The following is an 18,035-nucleotide window of genomic DNA, read 5'->3' as shown; positions in this document are numbered from 1 at the left end:
GGCTTTGGCGTTCGGCTTCGGGAGACAGCTGGGAAGCGGCGCGGCTGTTTTAAAAGGTTGCAGCCGGCCTGGGGGGCTTCCCAGAACCCCCCGAACCCCGAACCCGGGTTCGGGGGGGTGCTGGGAAGCCCCCCAGGCCGGCTGCTACCTTTTAAAAGACCCGCGCCGCTTCCCATCTGTCTCCTGAAGCCGAACGCCAAAGCCGAACTTCCGCGTTCGGCTTCGGGAGACAGCTGGGAAGCGGCGCGGCTGTTTTAAAAGGTGACAGCCGGGCTGGGGGGCTTCCCAGCAACCTCCTGAACCGAACCCGGGGTTCAGAAAAATTTTGCCTCTTCTTACGAACTTTGTTCGAGTTACGAACCGGCGTTCGGGAGGCTTCTGGGAAGCCCCGCCGCCCGGCTGTCACCTTTTAAAACAGCCGTGCGGCTTCCCAGCAGTCTCCGAATGCCGGTTCGTAACTCGAAAAAAGTTCGTAAGAAGAGGCAAAATTTTTCTGAACCCCGGGTTTGTATCACGAGTTGTTCGTAAGACGAGGGGTTCGTATCTTGAGGTACCACTGTACTTTTAAGGCTTTATACGTCAGCTATGAAAAACCAACCCTACTTTTTGAAACATGCTCTTTCTAATGGGAATGTTTTAACAGTTTCCAGAAGGACTTTTGTAAAAGTGGGGCTGACAATACCCATTGGCATTTGTAGAAAATAGTCAACTTTACACTCAATTTGTAAACTATGGGAAGGCATTCAGGAGGAAGATCATTACCAGCCTGGTTAACCCAGCTCGAAGCCTCCATAAAGGAAGGGTCTGTCTCCTCTTGAAAGCTCCCTCCCTATCTATCTCCTTGCCCATCTGTGCTCTTTTGACAGTCTGCCAGCCAATGCACTGCCACCAGTGCCATTGCCACACAGCCATGCCCGCTGCTACAACTGCAACATCACTATTATACCGGGTAGGGTCTTATTTTGTGCTACTTCATTTCATGCTCATGTTGCCAAGCCTCCATTTGTGTTCTGTCCAAGCCCTCTTTGTGCCTGCCCAAGCCCTCTATTCATGTCCTGCCCTGAGTGTTTTTCATAACAGAAGCTTTGTGTGTGAAAAAATTCCTGGCTGAACCAGTGTAAAAGAAGAATCCGGCTACAAGGATCCTTGGGCAGGGCACAAACAGAGGCCCTACCTGCTTATGATGCCCATCTTACTATCAAACAATTCTGGATGGCATGGAGTTAATTCTTTGCCGGATATAGGAAACTGTAGTTTAGGCAAAAGGGGTACAGCTATTTTTTAAAGTCTGGAACAGATTAACTTTGGGAAAGGCTCAGATGTACCCCTTAACTCAGTGAATTCTAAGAAGGAAAAGGAGGTACAGCACACTCAGACATGCAAGGTTCTGTTATTATAGGTAATCTCAATGAAGCACTTTATCCATCCTGTGGAGTTAAATTCCACTTAATGGGGCTGGCACTTCAGGGAATGACATCACTGGAAAACTGATTTAGAGAAAAACTATCAGAATAGATATCAGTGAATTTCTACTGCCTTTTAGCTTTCTTAATCCATTCACATTTACACACATCAAGAATCTGCTTCTCCAAATCAATCACATTTCTTTCACTGAAATTAAAAAAAATATACAAATGTGTAAACATTAGAACAATCATGAAGGGCAGAGGTAAGATCTGATGTGCAGTAGCAGCTTTTTATTGAGCTCACCTGCCAAATAGGTGCAATTTAATTGTTTATAATACAATTTATTAACTATTTATTAACTAGTCAGGACATTAAACATTTCTAGAAAAAGTGCACTTATTATGTTTGACAGTTTATATAAGGCTATAAACAGCTGTATCTCCATAAACTATTCAAACTTTTGTTTCTTTAACCTTTAATTGAATGAAACAATTAACAATTGTTTGCAAGCAATTGCATCATAAGGAATGTGCCCAAAATCCTGAATCCCCAGGGATTGATATGTTGTAACTTTATAAAACTTTTTATGACCCTAAATATTATCATAAAACAGTTTATGACCTAAGATAAAAAATGTCATAAAGCATTTCCTATGCTGACTGTACTACACAGTTGAACATGGAGCATTTTCAAAACAAATATATTTCTGAATGTATCCCAACTTTTTTACTGAATCGCAGGTTCTGCCTCTGTACAAGACATTGAGAAATCTACTAAAGAAATATCTAAGAATGGATGCCTAATTGTAATGAAAATCAGATTCTCATTCCTTATTTTACACATACACAATTTGTCACATCTGCTGCAAAGAAGCTGAGAAGCTTGAAAAAAGTGGATGGAAAAATTCTAATTGAGCTAATAGAAAGAGATTAATTTTGGATACAGCCACAAGAGACAAAACATTTGTAGAAAAATATCAGCAAATAGTCTAAACATAAAATAACAAAAGTTCCTCCATATCAATTTTTCCTTTTGATTAGTAAATAGTAGAACATTAGTAATAGATCATAAATTAACTTTGTCTGTGTATATGTGGCAATTTCCCCACACCTCAGCAAGTGAACAATGCAGGGGGGGAAATAGTAAGATATTTAGTTTAACCAAGTAAATTAAGTAACTAAGTAATTTAACTTTTCAAAAAAAATTGACTACAAGATTTCTGAAAATTGAACAGAGCTCTGGATCTACAAGTTGTAGCTGTTGCTATGGCTTATAATGAAAGCTGGCAATTCACATTTTGAAACAAAAATATAACTTACTTTCTAGTAATAAAAATCATATACAACGGAACCTTGACAGTCCTTACCTAAAGGTAATGCCAGCCTACTTGTGGTAACTACCAAAAGTCCATTCATAAAGATACTGTTTAACATCTTTTTAATTTTATAATATAATGACAAATATTTCCACAGTAAATTAAAGATTAAAGAAAGAATTACAGCCATTATTTGAAATAAGTATACATTATTGGGGGTAAAAGAAATTATAACCCTTTATTAAATCTATCATGAGTAATCTTTACTTTGAAACCACAGTATGTAAATTTTGAAAGTATAGTATGTTAAATGGAAAGTACCGTATTTTTAGGACTATAAAACGCATCTTGGTTTTTGGGAAAGAAAATAAAAAAAAATTCTGCCTACCAGCATCCATCTAGCTAGCGTCTTTAGCAAACAGTCTAGAACAAGTTACCTGGCAAAGCTCTGTTTGAAAGGCTGTTTTTTTCAGCCTTGCAAAGCTAGTTTGAAAGGTTGTTTTCAGCCTTGCAAAGCTCTGTTTCAGAGGCTGCCTTTTCAGCCTTGCAAAGTTCAGTTTGAGGCTGGGCAGGACTACATTCAGTGTATAGGACGCACCTAAATTTTCACCCTCTTTTAAGGGGGGAAAGGTGAGTCATACTCTGAAAAATATGATATTTAACATTATCTGTTATTTTCAAATCACTGTAGTCAAATCTGGAAAAAAGAAGATTCCTTTTCATATTTGCCCAATTATCAAATCCAATATTCCCAATTTTGTTTTTTGCAAGCAGTCACTTTCAGAATCTGTTACACTAAACATTGCCTATATAAATTGAACCCCCAATATTGTATAAATTGTACCACCTACATATACTGTATTGTACCACCAACAAAATTCACAATGTTAACGTTCAAACACGAATAACATTAAATGTTATAATGAACATTTGAACTGCCATCAGGATTTGACCAGGAAAGATATGCATGGATTTTTAGCTATTTTAATTGTTAATAGTATGTTTTAAATTATTGCACTGTTTTAGGAGGTTTTACATTGTATTTTATATGTGTTTGGCTGTAAGCCACCCAAAGTCCTTTGGGAGTGTGGCAGCATATAAATCCATTAAGTAAGTAAGTAAGTAAGTAAGTAAGTAAGTAAGTAAGTAAGTAAGTAAGTAAGTGAGTAAGTAAGTAAATCCTAAAACTCAACTCAAATCTTAAATGTTGTAATATTGTTCAAACTAATCATTTATAATCATATATCATTCTTTACTAAAATAAAATTTAGTCTTATGAACTATTATTTGTTTTATTATAATTGGAACAAATAATGAACCTAGTCAATCATAATCTGGAATGAGATGTCTTCCAGAAAAATGTGTTGTTCCCACTCTCATTGTGTTCCACATAGCTTTGAAAACCTAACTATTCTCTGGAATTTGGGAATAGTGTATGGACTTCACTACAATTCATAATAAATTAGATTTGTTGTATTCATTGTTTATATTGTATCTTGTGAGCCGCCCCGAGTCTTAAGAGAACGGCGGCATACAAATTGTAATAATAATAATAATAATAATAATAATAATAATAATAATAATAATAATAATAATATTTTTAAATAATTCCACTAATTGAAATGTTTTAAATGAGTAGCATCTATTCATAAAAGCATAATTTTCCAATAATGTAATACACTACCTAGTCTCACAGCATTCAGTAAGTGTAAGTAAACAAAAATGTAACATTAAAAATACTGAATATATTTTAAGAGATTTCTGGAGGCCAGTTGAAACACACCACAGTCAAAATTTTAAATGATCATATAATTTACTCTGCTAATTTTTATCCACAAGGAAATTAAATGCTATTCATCAGTATTCTTTAGGGGGAATTAATTTTCATACAAGATAAGGAACCCTGGTAGCACAGTATTGCAAGCTAATGATCCTGATTGGCTGACTCAGCCTTCCACCATCCTTCCAAGATTGGTAAAATGAGGACCCAGATTGTTGAGGATAATATGCTGATATTGAAATAACATTTATTGAACATACTCTCTTGCAGACTAACTGAACTGCTTTCAGCTCAATTTTTTTTAATTGAAAAAGAGTAATGAAATGTAAAAGTCATATTATTATTTGTAAAACTTAGTTACATGCTATCACTTTTTATTATCTTTATACTACCCTCCACTCACAGACAATTGTTGGAGATTGACTCCATATAGTTTTCTTCCTGATATTACAAATTGAGATGCTCAAATGCTAATTAACATTGATCTGTATCAATTACCTACAGTGGGGACAAACACATGGGAACATACTGGATTAAGGGATTTCCTCTAGATTAGAAAGGATTGCTGACTCCTAGCCATGATAATTGCAAATTAAAAAACGAAAATAATGTTGTGGTATGGCTGGCATGTTCTGTGGCTCATAAATGCTTCACAACTGGTGACTGCAATTTACAATACACTGCTGAATTGAAAGAAATTGAGTAGACACAGCTTCCATATCATTAGAAATATCTTGGGCAATATAAAGATAATTTAAACGTGACTTCAAGATATGTCACTAAATTGAAGGTATACTCCTCACCATCATCATCATCAACCCTGGAATGAGAATTAACTATTCACTATTAAAGTGATAATTATTTCAGCCTTCCACTCGACAATACAAAGTAGTTTAATTTGTATGAGTATGTTTGGCCCAACAGGAGCAACACCTAACTGACTTTGGCTTATCTTGAAAAGCTAAGCATTTCGACGATCATTAAATCCCAGGGCTGTATACTATACAAGACTTTTTTTAAAAAAAATAGCCAGACACCTTTGGCAGAATACTTTTGTAGTTACCAAACAGAACAGATGAGTAAGTGGTAGATTACTATAAAGAATCAAGCTCAAAAAAATATTTATTTTTCAGTTTCCAGATAATGGGACACAAATCAAAAACAGGATTTCTACTTCCAAGTATCCAAAAAGTGTAACAAGTGGTATCTAAAATGAGCTTTTGTGATTCCAACAACTATTTGAATTACCATTTTACTCAAATCCCAAGCAAATTCTGCATGAAAAAATTATAAACCTCCTTTGTTCTAATTATATAAGCCAAAGTTCATCCTAGCATTATCATTAAATCTGGAGGTTCTCAAGAAGTAGTAATGGCATCAGGGAGATACTGGTTTTATTTCTCCTTTGTCCATGGCAATTCACTACATAACTTTGAACCAGTCATTCCCTTAGCCCAACTTAATCCAGAGTTGTCAGGATAGGAAGAATTCAGATGAAGGAGTATTATGTGGATGAAGAATATGTTATTACAAAAATAACTATGTAAATCTGTAGACAAATATAAATGAATGCCAAGAGGCTAATTCATTATTTAATATTTTGGAAACAATCAAGATTTAAAGAGTCAGAATTAAATTATTGTGCTTAACAACTTGTGCGCCCACTCCTCAAGAAGCCTTCCCTGGACCCAGCCATTCTTAACAACTATTGTCCAGTCTCCAACCTTCCCTTTATGGGGAAGGTTGTTGAGAAAGTGGTGGCACTCCAGTTCCAACGGTTCTTGGAAGAAGCCGATTATCTAGGCCCTCAGCAGTCAGGATTCAGGCCCGGCTACAGCACAGAAACTGCTTTGGTCGCGTTGATGATCTCTGGCGGGCCCGAGACAGGGGTTTATCCTCTGTCCTGGTGCTTCTCGACCTCTCAGCGGCTTTCAATACCATCGACCATGGTATCCTTCTGCGCTGGCTGGAGGGGTTGGGAGTGGGAGGCACTATCCTTCAGTGGTTCTCCTCCTACCTCTCCGGTCGGTCACAGTCGGTGTTAGTGGGGGGTCAGAGGTCGACCTCTAGGTTGCTCCCTTGTGGGGTGCCTCAGGGGTCGGTCCTCTCCCCCCTGCTATTTAATATCTACATGAAACCGCTGGGCAAGATCATCCAAGGGCATGGGGTGAGGTATCATCAGTACGCTGATGATACCCAGTTGTACATCTCCACCCCATGTCCCGTCAACAAAGGAGTGGAAGTGATGTGCCGGTGCCTGGAGGCTGTTGGGGTCTGGATGGGTGTCAACAGATTCAAACCCAACCCTGATAAGACAGAGTGGCTGTGGGTTTTGCCTCCCAAGGACAATTCCATCTGTCCGTCCATTACCCTGGGGGGGGGGGAATTATTGACCCCCCTCAGAGAGGGTTCGCAACTTGGGCGTCCTCCTCAATCCACAGCTAACATTAGAAAACCATCTCTCAGCTGTGGCGAGGGGGGCGTTTGCCCAGGTTCGCCTGGTGCACCAGTTGCAGCCCTATTTCGACCGGGAGATTGCTCAGTCACTCATGTCCTCATCATCTCGAGATTCAACTACTGTAACGCTCTCCACATGGGGTTACCTCTGAAGAGTGTTCGGAAACTTCAGATCGTGCAAAATGCAGCTGCGAGAGCAATCATGGGCTTCCCTAGGTATGCCCATGTTACATCAACACTCCGCAGTCTGCATTGATTGCCGATCAGTTTCCGGTCACAATTCAAAGTGTTGGTTATGACCTATAAAGCCCTTCATGGCATCAGGCCAGAATATCTCCGAGACCGCCTTCTGCCGCACGAATCCCAGCAACCAGTCAGGTCCAACAGAGTTGGCCTTCTCCGGGTCCCATCGACTAAACAATGTCGTCTGCCGGGACCCAGGGGAAGAGCCTTTTCTGTGGCGGCCCCGACCCTCTGGAACCAACTCCCCCCAAAGATTAGAATTGCCCCCACCCTCCTTGTCTTTTGTAAACTTCTTAAAACCCTTCTCTGCCGCCAGGCATGGAGGAATTGAGACATCTCCCCCGGGGCCTATACAGTTTATGCATGGTATGTTTGTGTGTATGTTTTGCTTTTTAATAAGGGCTTTTTAAGGGACTTTGAATTATTAGATTTTTTTTACATTGTTTTTATTATTGTTGTGAGCCGCCCCAAGTCTACGGAGAGTGGCGGCATACAAATCTAATAAATAATAATAATTTCAGATGTAGTTGATTTTTACAAAGTATTAACTAGTAATGTTTTACTTTTTAGCTACATATTTTCTTAGAACTGTACCACTAACTTAATGGAAACTTGCATCCAAAAAATTCCTTTATGACAGTGCAACCCAAGCAACCCATAATGCAGCGGGGCGTGCAATAGCGGGTGTACTATGGTATGCCCGTATTACCCCATCTCTACGTGAGCTGCATTGGTTGCCAGTTGGTCTCCAAGCACAATTCAAGGTGCTGATTATCACCTTTAAAGAACTAAATGGCTCAGGGCCAGACTATTTACAGGACTACCTCCTCCCTCATACCTTACTGCGGCCAGTAAGGGCCCAGAGTCGTCCTTCTCCAGATCCCGTCCGCCAAACAATGTTGGTTGGTGGGACCTCAGGGAAGAGCCTTCTCTGTGGCTGTTCTGACCCTATGGAATCAACTGTCCTCAGAGATTACTCCCATTATCGCCTCCCTACTGGTTTTCCAGAAAGCTGTTAAAACTTGGCTTTTCAGGCAGGCCTGGAATTAAGACTGATTATTACAAGTATAGTTTTATAATACATGCGATTTTAGTGATGTTTTAAATTGCTTTTTTACTTATATTGTATTTATACCTGTTGTTAGCTGCTCAGAGTCTGTTTGGAGTGAGCGGCATATAAATGCAATCAATCAATCAATAAATAAATAAATCATTGACCAATCATCCCTCTCAGCCTAATATACCTTAGAGCAGTGATGGCAAACCTTTTTTTCCTTGGGTGCCAAAAGAGTATGCATGCATGCTGCCTGGGGAGGGTGAAAACTTATTTTCTCCATAATAAGTATGACAATATACGGAGTTAGGAAAGAAAGGCTTTTTTTTTTCCTTCTACACTAGGCTGTTTAAAGCATAACATACTGACTTCCATTTCTACACAATGCACAAAGAATAAATAAATAGTTGGAAATATTAAGTTTACAGGCAACTTCTAGTAAAATGCATCTAAGACTTTATAAAGTTACCATTTTATTCCCATAAGAGCAGTGTAATAAAAATTCTGGAAGCTGTTAAAAAAACTGTCTAAAAAAGGATAAACAAATAGACATTTCTCATATTACATAGGCTGGGCCATTCTGGGGAGTGGTCTGCATGTTTCACAAAAACCTTCCGATTAGTTTTATGTTTTAATTCCTCTATGAGGGCTGAATAAGCCAACAATCACAATTCTAGATGAAAAAGATTTAAACAAATATTGTTTCTTTCACATTCTGTCTATAATATTTAACTGGAAATATTTAATATACTTAAGTTCAAATCCATAATTTAAAATTTAAGTTTCAAAGATTATGCATAGTATTTTAAATTTCTAATAGTTCATTCAGGCAAGACACACAACACAGAATAATGTATGAATAAATTCCTTCATACATTATATTTAGCAATACTAGTGATATTCAAAACAATGTCTATATCAAAATACAATGGGTAAAATCCAAATAGATTTTTCAAGCATGAAATGCTTGAGAATGCCCAGTGAGATCTTTAAGCTAAAAATTTATTTTCCCCAGATTATCATACTTTAAACAAAAAAGGTTAAGATCACAGTTGAGTCAACTGCTAGTGATTAGATACAACTAGCTAATTTTCTTGACAACAGCACAGAAATTATTTGATATTGCATTCTTCCAGAATGTGTTTAATTTCTTAGTGTAATTTATAATCTTGGTATCCTTCTTAATCTTTCATGCAAGTAGTGAGCAATCTAAATGATACTTAATGCCTCAATTATTGTTGACTTCCTCCCCTTGTAAGTCATAAGGAACTAAGATGCTTTTGGAAAGTCTCCTTCCTCCTTTAGGTAGCATGGTAGATTGCTATTCAGTGAAGATTCTCCAAAAACAGATATAACTTTTAATCTCAGCTTTAAGAATTAAGGATCTTAGTATGAAAAATTAATTGTTCAGTTGTTTGCTCATAAAAAGTATCTTCTATTGTTTCTTCCTTCCTTGTTACTATATATACTAAAACATGAAGTATATCTAAGGGTAAGAGGTAAAGGTTCTATTTATATTTTCTTAGCTAACAGACATATCAAATGATTGCTGTATCAAAACAGAAAAAATAATGTTATATTTATCTTAAATTCATCATGACAATCTTTTCAAAAATCCATGTAAGGAAAAAAGTATTTGTATGATAAACTAATCTAAACTGTTTTTTTTTATATTACATATTATTATATCTGATGTTCAGTTATTAAAATTTAAAAATTTATTATATAGTGAGAACTTGAAGTTAATATATTTTGTATGTTAAGGTTGGAAACAATGATATAAATAAGCCACTGATCCACAAATCTTGAATTTGAAATGCAAGAACAGTTTACAAATAACTGTATTCATGCTATTATTGTCATAAACATATTTATTTGTAAAATTACTTGAAACTTATAAAAAAGAAACAAAATTTATTTATTTTCAACCAACAGTGCCCAAAAATCACTAAACATGTTTTCTTCAATAATTATCATAAATAGCTACTAACCTTATCAGAAACTATATATGAAATGACTTGTTCTGATTTAATCAATACATAATTTGTGATTTTCTAATAATTCTATATTTTATAAATATATATTGATAGGTGATCTGTTTAAAACTTAACATAAAATCTGTACAAAAACACAAATTAAATCTTACCCATTGTGTCTTACATTTAATACAGGTATGTTTCTACAGGACTCTTCACAAATGTAATTGCCTTAACTGAGACATATTGTTTCTCTCATTTAACAATTCTACCAAAGAAATCATGTCACTAGGGAAATCATTATGATTGTTTCTTGAATGCAATACTGGAAAGTAAAATAAATGCCTTAAATGGAATAAAATACTTCTTTCCAGAATGCTTGCATATAGCTGGCAAATTCTCTTGTGCAGTAAATGAACTAATAAACAAATATAAATATATTAAATAATATAAAATATAAATATATAAGAGAAAATTTCAATTAAAAAATGCTAAGGAAATCTTATGGATTTCTTTTCACTGACAGTAATATACTTAATTACCATAATATGTAATATTATTAGCAATGAGGAAAGTTTCAGTAATAGAATGAAACATAATTTAATATTAACTCTTGTATGCTATGCTTAAATATATAATCGTTGCAGTGTCTAGTTGTTACCTATCAACTTGCCTAGATGTGTTTTATAGATTATAAAATTAAAAATTCTAATTAAAATATCTCAAACTTATTAATTATCTCATTTAGTATTAGTTCTTTTAGGGATTATTAAAAATGGCTGCCTACTGCTACTACCGTACTCATTTACTCTGTAAGAATTAACATGCTGTAAAAGTGCTGAGAAACAGAACATTTTGAAAACTTGAGCCTCTATCAATATTTCATTTAAAACTGACTTAATCTGAATTTAATATATTAGAAATAAGCTCAAATAGATTGCATGAATTCATACATGCAGTAGATCTGTAACAATGTGGTACTAATATACTTGTTCAGAAATTTGAGTGTTGGATTAAATTGACTGCTTAGTCTTTGTCAAATGTATGTATTAGATCATATTCAAGGTAATAACGCTTTTTTTGCATATTATGTCATTTAATTATGATTCATTCACAATAAAAAATCAGGGTTACAATTTTTGCACACAATAGTCATAGAATTTTAAAAATCCTATTTTAACATGGTAAGGGTTATATTATATTGTATATATCATTAGGTATCAGTGCAAGTGAGTGTAGTTATAAAGATTAAGCTAAATAAATATGTACTACAGGTCAAGAGGCCATGTTTAAATTATAATTTATGAAAAATAAACATTCATCACACACTCTTTAAGGCTGGGGGAGTAATTTGTAAATGTAATATAGCAGTTTCTTGCTGATTTTTCTGGAGGGGGAAAGTAACTTGAACGCCCAATTAAGACAGTGGTTTTTTTAATTATTTAAGAATATCATACACATAAAGCAAGCAATCTCTCTCTCTATTATCTATCATATATCTGTCTTTTCTCAGTTGCCAAGAAAGATTTGGATGACCAGAATTTAATATTCAATTTATAGATCGTCATAACATAAGGACACAAGAAAATAGAAATCAACAGGTTTCTTTTCAAAAATGAAAAAGTTTTAGTTTTAAAAATATGCTTTAAATAATTTTAAGATGTAATTGATGAAATTATAGCTTCAAATAAAGAAAAACTCCTCCTCTTCTTTCTATAGGCTACTGTAAGCCAATAGAAATTGCTTCATTTTTAAAAATCTTTGCTACTAGATATATTTATCCATTTATAGAAACAGCTATAGATTATGTTAAACAATGAAAACCTTTATTATTTTCCCTTTCTTTACTTTTGAATATAACAGAAAATATTTACGCTCCTCAAGTACATCCATTCATATATAAGAATTTGGAAATACAAAAAAGCCCATTTATCAATAACTATAATAGGATTTCATTAAAAGATCGTGGTTTTTTTAATTTTAAACTTGATATAAGCTAACCAAATATTGAGAATTTAGTATAAATACCAATACTATTAAGTGAAAATAAATAATAAGTAAATTTTGTATTTTATTTTCCCCCTCCTTTTTTACAGAAGTATAGGATTATATTAGGTCTTTACATTCCCCAAAATGTAATCTTTAAAAAAAACCCACTTTTAACAATCTTTAGGAAAAATGTTATTCCTGTAAAATAAGTTACGGTATTTGCAAATGATACTGAATAACTATTCTTCCTAACATCTTCTAATTGTTTAAACTTTTTGCAATATTTTAGGGGAAAGTAGTATCACCAACCCAAGTAACACAAATAATCAAAATAAGTTATGTGAATATGCTTGTATTTTAAACTTAAATTCTTATGTATTTAAGACAAATATACTGATTTTGATATTGATGTTTAAAACCATCTTAACCTTTTTTTCAGAAAGAAAGAACTGGCGCCCCTTAGCGTTCATCTCTTAAAACATTTAAATCACTTATTTGCATAGGACTTTTTTTTTAACATTCCAGAAAGTTTTCAACATTTGCAGTTCTTCCACCCAGAAGCCAATGCAAACAAGAAAACAGGATTTAAAGGGATTTAAATGAACAAAATTTAACACTAGTACAGGAAAAATATATATAATGTTGGGACAAACAGTTTGACTCTTGAATTATATTTCCCAATCCTTATCTTGGATTTATGAAAGAAAAAAAAAACCTGACAGCTCAAAGCTTCAAGAGCATTCAAAAGATTCAGTGACTTAATATATTCTTGAAATAGGCTCACCAAAAATATTATTTGCTTTTCTTACAGATTTATTACACTTCTATACCCCTATGATGATTCCAGAAATTTTTAAAGGCATTGCTAGTGTTGTGGTAAATAGCTATTTTTAAATAGAAACTGAAAGGATAAATTTATACTAAACTATCCCCATAAAATGTTTACTCAGACTTCTTTATTTGATATCCAGGGTATGTTATTAACTTTCATCTAAATTAGAATTAGTCAAAAGCATACTCTAGCCAACTGCTACTTCAACTATGTCATTCAAAGTAACCCAAAAATGTTTCAAATATGTCACATTTCAGTTCCAACTGTGAATATGCTTCTCCAATAGTAAAGGTTAAGCCATCTCAAACGGAACCTGAAAAGCAATATCACGCTAATTCACCAATGGTGAGACTGTTAGTCACCAAGTTTCTTCTATCTTCTTAAAATATGAAAGTTTCAAGATGTGAACTTTTAAAAGTGGACTTCGACTGAATTTTAGACTGAACATATTACATATGTTCCAAACTTTTACATAAGATTTTATCTGTTTATCACATTTCTAGCTGAATTCTCAAACCAAAACATTTGTTTAAAAATTGCAACATTTGAAGTTATTTATTTTGCGGACAACTAAATCTGCAGACGCAAAGTCTGCGAAGTTAACTCATTTTGTACCTTCTTGGAACTCAACTACAGGCAGGAGATTGAGATTACGCACACGGCCTAAAACTACCAACGGGTATTCACAAATTCCAAAAACACTTCTCGCGTTGGCTTTAGATACTCAAACCGAGAATCACCCAGTATGTCCTTCACGGTAGAAGGTAATAAAGTTCGTTAATATTTATTCGGGGATTAACATATTTGTCTTTTTAGGCCGACAACCAGCTCAATGTTGAATAAAAGCTGAGCTCTCAAGTTTCTCCTTTTTTTTTCACGTCTCTCCGCCCAGCCTCAAAATAAAAATCAGCCATGAACAGTTTAGGCTGAAAGACTAAGTTGCTTAAAAGTATTTCATAAACGTACCATCGGGCCTACTTTGCCTTTCATACTTCCAATAATGATTTAAAAACTCAAAATGCTATAATCCCATTTTTTAAAAAAAAAAAACTTTTTCCTCTTCCAACTTTTTCCTTCTACGAAATATAATTTTATATGCTAAAGTTTGCCGACTGAAAAGTATCTAGTCAAAAATAAAAAACGACGAAGAGAGTTCTTCGCTCCCCAAAGGCCAAAACTTCTGCGTGTGGACTTCCCGTCTTCTCTTTGTTTATGGGCAAAAGAGGCAAAGCCAAAAGACGCCATTGAGGGGGCGCAAAGCCTAGTCCGCCCCCCACTTGCAGGATAGAAACGGGAAGGGCAAAGCGGATCTATGTGGCGGAGAGGCAGGGGCCACCATTTTCCCGCCTCACTCTCCGATCTACAAAGAAAGAGTTACTTGGGGGGGGGGGTGTTTCCGTTTTGAGTTTTTGTTAATTGCGTTTTACCTTCGTCCAGCAGCCTTTCCAAGTGGTTGAATATCCCGCAGAAGTTAGGGAGGCTGCTCATGAGCTTCTTGTCGTTCATCAGCTGCATCAGGTAATCGGGGCTCGGTTTGGGCTTCTCCTTCGTTTCCATTTCCCCCACCATATTCCAAACAGAGAGCGAGCAAGCGCCCGCACCAGCACTCGTCCAACCACCGCACTGGGTGCACGCCAGGCGGGGAAGAAACAGGGTGTGTTGTGTGGGCTGAGGGGGGGAGAGGCCTCTTTCCCCCCCTTAGGGAAACAAGAAAGCGGAAAAAGGGGGTCTCGTCAGCGAAGAAGCCACAAGCACGCCGCGGCGGGTCTCGGAGGGAAATAAAAGGGGAGAACTCGATGACCGCCACCCCAAACCCTCCGCCGCCACCACCACCACGGAGGGTTGCGCCCTAGTCTTCTTCCAGCACCCCGACTGTACAGTGATCCTTCTCAACCGCCGCTTCCTGCCGCCGCTCCCACTGGATGCCTTTCTCCAAAGCGGCGCAGTCTTCGGTAGTTCCCCCTCCTCTCCCTCGCCGCACACGCAGACGTTGGTCGCGGCTCCCTTTTCTCGGCGCTGCTGTCTCCGCGGCGGGGAGGGAGGCGAGGAGGCAGGCAAAGGGGCGGCAGACTTCGCCGTTTCCCGAGGAGTCCCCGCTGCTGCCGCCGCGTATTGTAAGGCTGTTCCCGGCCACCGGCGGTGCTTCCGTTGTTGTTGTTCCCACCGTTGCTGCTGCTGCTGGAGGCAGTTCCGCCTCGTCTCCCGCGCCGCCTCGCCTCCCTCCCCCCCTCCCGCTTCTGCCGTTTGCTTGAGGCTGACGACTCTCAGCCCCGCCGCTGCCGCCGCCGTGGTGCCTTCACCTCCTCCTTCTGCCGCCTCCTCCTCTTCAGTTCGCTCTGGAGTTCGCTTCAGTTCAGGCGGCGCTGGCAGCAGCGGCGGCAGCAAGCAACGACGGCGGGAAGGGGAGGGAACAGAGAGAGGCAGGGAGGGGGCAGCGGAGGAGCAGAGGCGGGGCGGCCGTTAATCAGCGACGGCAACGGTAGTGCCGGCGGCAGCGGCGCCACTTGGCAGATCCACTCCGCCCCGCCCCTCTGGCTTGCTTGTGAGTGACTGGGGGACTCGGTTGACGGCCGGCACTGTAACGGAAGGGAGCGCGCCCCTCACACCCACACCCGTGTGGTATGCCTGGGCTTTAGGAATGACGGGGCGCGCAAGCGCGCGCCTCCGAACGCTCGCGCTCACCCGCCCCGTAGTACTTTTACGCGCGAGGGGTTTGCGCGCGTGCGCGTGATCCCTCCTTTTCCCCCTCCCTCCCTCATGGTTTGCCGCCCTTCCCGATTGTTTTGTTTTGTTTTGTTTTGTACAGAAATCCCGTACGAGAAAGAAACTGAACAAACTCCGGGCTACTTCACAGATCCGGTGTTGGGGCGGGGCTCGGTCACGTGGTGACTAGTGTGAGTGGGGGAGAGAAATCTGATTGCGCTGCCTCTGAGGCGCAAGCGCGCTGCGTTTTCTTGACACCCGCGATTCGGCACGAGGGTGCGCGCGCGGACGGTCGGACGGCGCGCGCGCGCGCGCGCTTTCAATTGTGGTCGCGCTGGCCCTGCGGCCCCTTCTATCGAGGTTTTAGGATTGAAAAATGGGAGAGGCGGGGTGTCGAAGTGAGCATTGCGCGCTTGCGCAAGACGGAGAGGGAAGAAGGCAGAGGAAGGGTCGCGGGAGGTGGGGCCCCCAGAAGGGGTGGGGAGATATCCGTGTATCTCGTGTAGCCGTGACGGCGGCGACACTGGGAGAGCGCGGCAATTAGGCTAGGCAGGAAGCGGGGAAGCCGTTTAGGCTCTTCCCCATGCAAAGTTTAGCTCCCCTATTCACTCTGGAGGTGTCTTCCTATATACCGCACGCGTGGGGGAGTCCCTCGTCCAAGCGCTTTACGGCGGGGAGCCAATGCTTTTACATCGGACCTCTGGCGGTGTTAGATACGGACCGTTGCGCTTCTTTGAGAGAGTGGCTGGGAAGTTGGGCAGCAGCAGCAGCGGCGGTCGCTTTCCTTCCCGCCTGCTTGGCATACACACACGCACATCCTTCCTCTGCGAGCCACACGGCGTACGCGTGAATGCCCTTTAGGGTGGGAGTGGGGATAAGGGTCTCCCGTGGAAAGGCTGCTGTCTGCCTCTGCTAGCTCGACTCTTGACCTAGGCTCATCTTCCTGAGGGGAGTTCTACTGTTTTACATAGCCGGCAGGGCTTCACCGCCGGGAACAAAGAAGGCGGGAAAACTCTCTTCAGTATTACAAAAATCCCCAACTTCCGATTCGGAAGTTTGTTGACTAGCCGGGAAGGAGGTTTAGCCTAGTCGCCTTAAGACTTTTTAGTAAATCCCACCGAGATGAATTGACCTGGAGCCTTCCAGCCGCCTGGAAATCCCTATGAAAGTCTAAGGCTCCCTGTGCTCGCCAGTATTTTTAGAAACCAATTTCCCGCCCAGACTAGCAGCTTGAATAAATTCTTTAATTTTGGAGGGCTGCAGGGGTCAGCCGACCTTGCTTTCGAATCTGAACTTTATTTTCACCGATTTTGAGGTAGTCTGTAAAGATGATGTGCCTCCCCTCTTTTTCCTCTCTCTTTTTTTCTTTTACCTTTGTTAAATACTTCCACGCTTTCGATCAACTGAATAACCAGATTTTTTAAACTACAGGTCTTACGCTCCCCTTGCAAAAACTTTTATCCCTGCATTCTTAATTTTCATCCTCGTTATAAATAGTGTGTTGTTTACAGCTGCCTGATTTCTCTGTCTGCAAAACTGAATACAAGAAAGAAAGGGACCTAACGAAAAGATATGGAAGAAAGGATCTTCTAATTTAGATATAGTTAGGTTGTATTATTCATGTAGCCTAGTGCTAGCTCCCTGTTTCATAAAAACTGATTGATTTCAAAGTGGCTTGCCAAGCACCTGCTACCCATTTATCTGGAAGAATGGCTCACTTTGTTTAACAACTGGTTTTATTCCCCATGGAAGCTTAATCACTAGTTCTATTGACAGTGTTTCACTGAAACCTGATGCATAAAAACGCAGTAACAAATTCCGATGAATTCCCTTGTCCGCTTTTCTGTATTTTAACAAGGCTATTGATAAATTGACCACATGGAGCAATGCCAGTGGTTTAAGTTTATTTTTACATTCCATTAGAAATAATTTTAATTGTTTTGACTGAATCAGAATGGTGTCATTCTTTCCCAAGAATTAATATATGCAATAATGTTTAGTGTTATTGTTAATTTAAACATTTATTCTAAAATTTAGGAAAAAAAGTAATCAAATTTCTGTCAATATTGATTATTGGGGGGTTAGGAGCGGAAGAAAAGGAATTTGGTTGAATTAACATATCCTTTTTATCCTTTTGGAGAATTATCTGTATTCAATGTGTATATTAAAAGAACATATAAAGCAACCTAATTTTAGCATGATTGATTAAATATGTTGCCACTGCTAGTTTCAAATCTTGAAACTAGGTATATCACAGTCTAATCCTTGACCTGTTTCCC

The 18,035-nt window shown here is 38.7% G+C and overlaps 1 protein-coding gene across 6 annotated transcripts in view; it reads right to left on the bottom strand.

The window, feature by feature from the left end:
- The window catches only part of QKI (QKI, KH domain containing RNA binding), a 120,607-nt gene extending 104,865 nt beyond the window's left edge, over positions 1–15,742 (bottom strand). For all 6 annotated transcript variants that reach the window (XM_070733817.1, XM_070733816.1, XM_070733818.1 and 3 more), the window contains exon 1: positions 14,481–15,742. In XM_070733817.1, the coding sequence (XP_070589918.1) occupies positions 14,481–14,622 (142 nt within the window). In that variant the 5' untranslated portion in view covers positions 14,623–15,742. The remainder of the gene's footprint in view (positions 1–14,480) is intronic.
- Positions 15,743–18,035: the final 2,293 nt, after the last annotated feature.

The sequence above is a fragment of the Erythrolamprus reginae genome, chromosome 1, assembly GCF_031021105.1.
Source record: "Erythrolamprus reginae isolate rEryReg1 chromosome 1, rEryReg1.hap1, whole genome shotgun sequence".
NCBI classification, from domain to species: Eukaryota; Metazoa; Chordata; class Lepidosauria; order Squamata; family Dipsadidae; genus Erythrolamprus; species Erythrolamprus reginae.
Note: the sequence above shows the minus strand (reverse complement) of the source record. Positions and strands in the feature narration are given on the sequence as shown.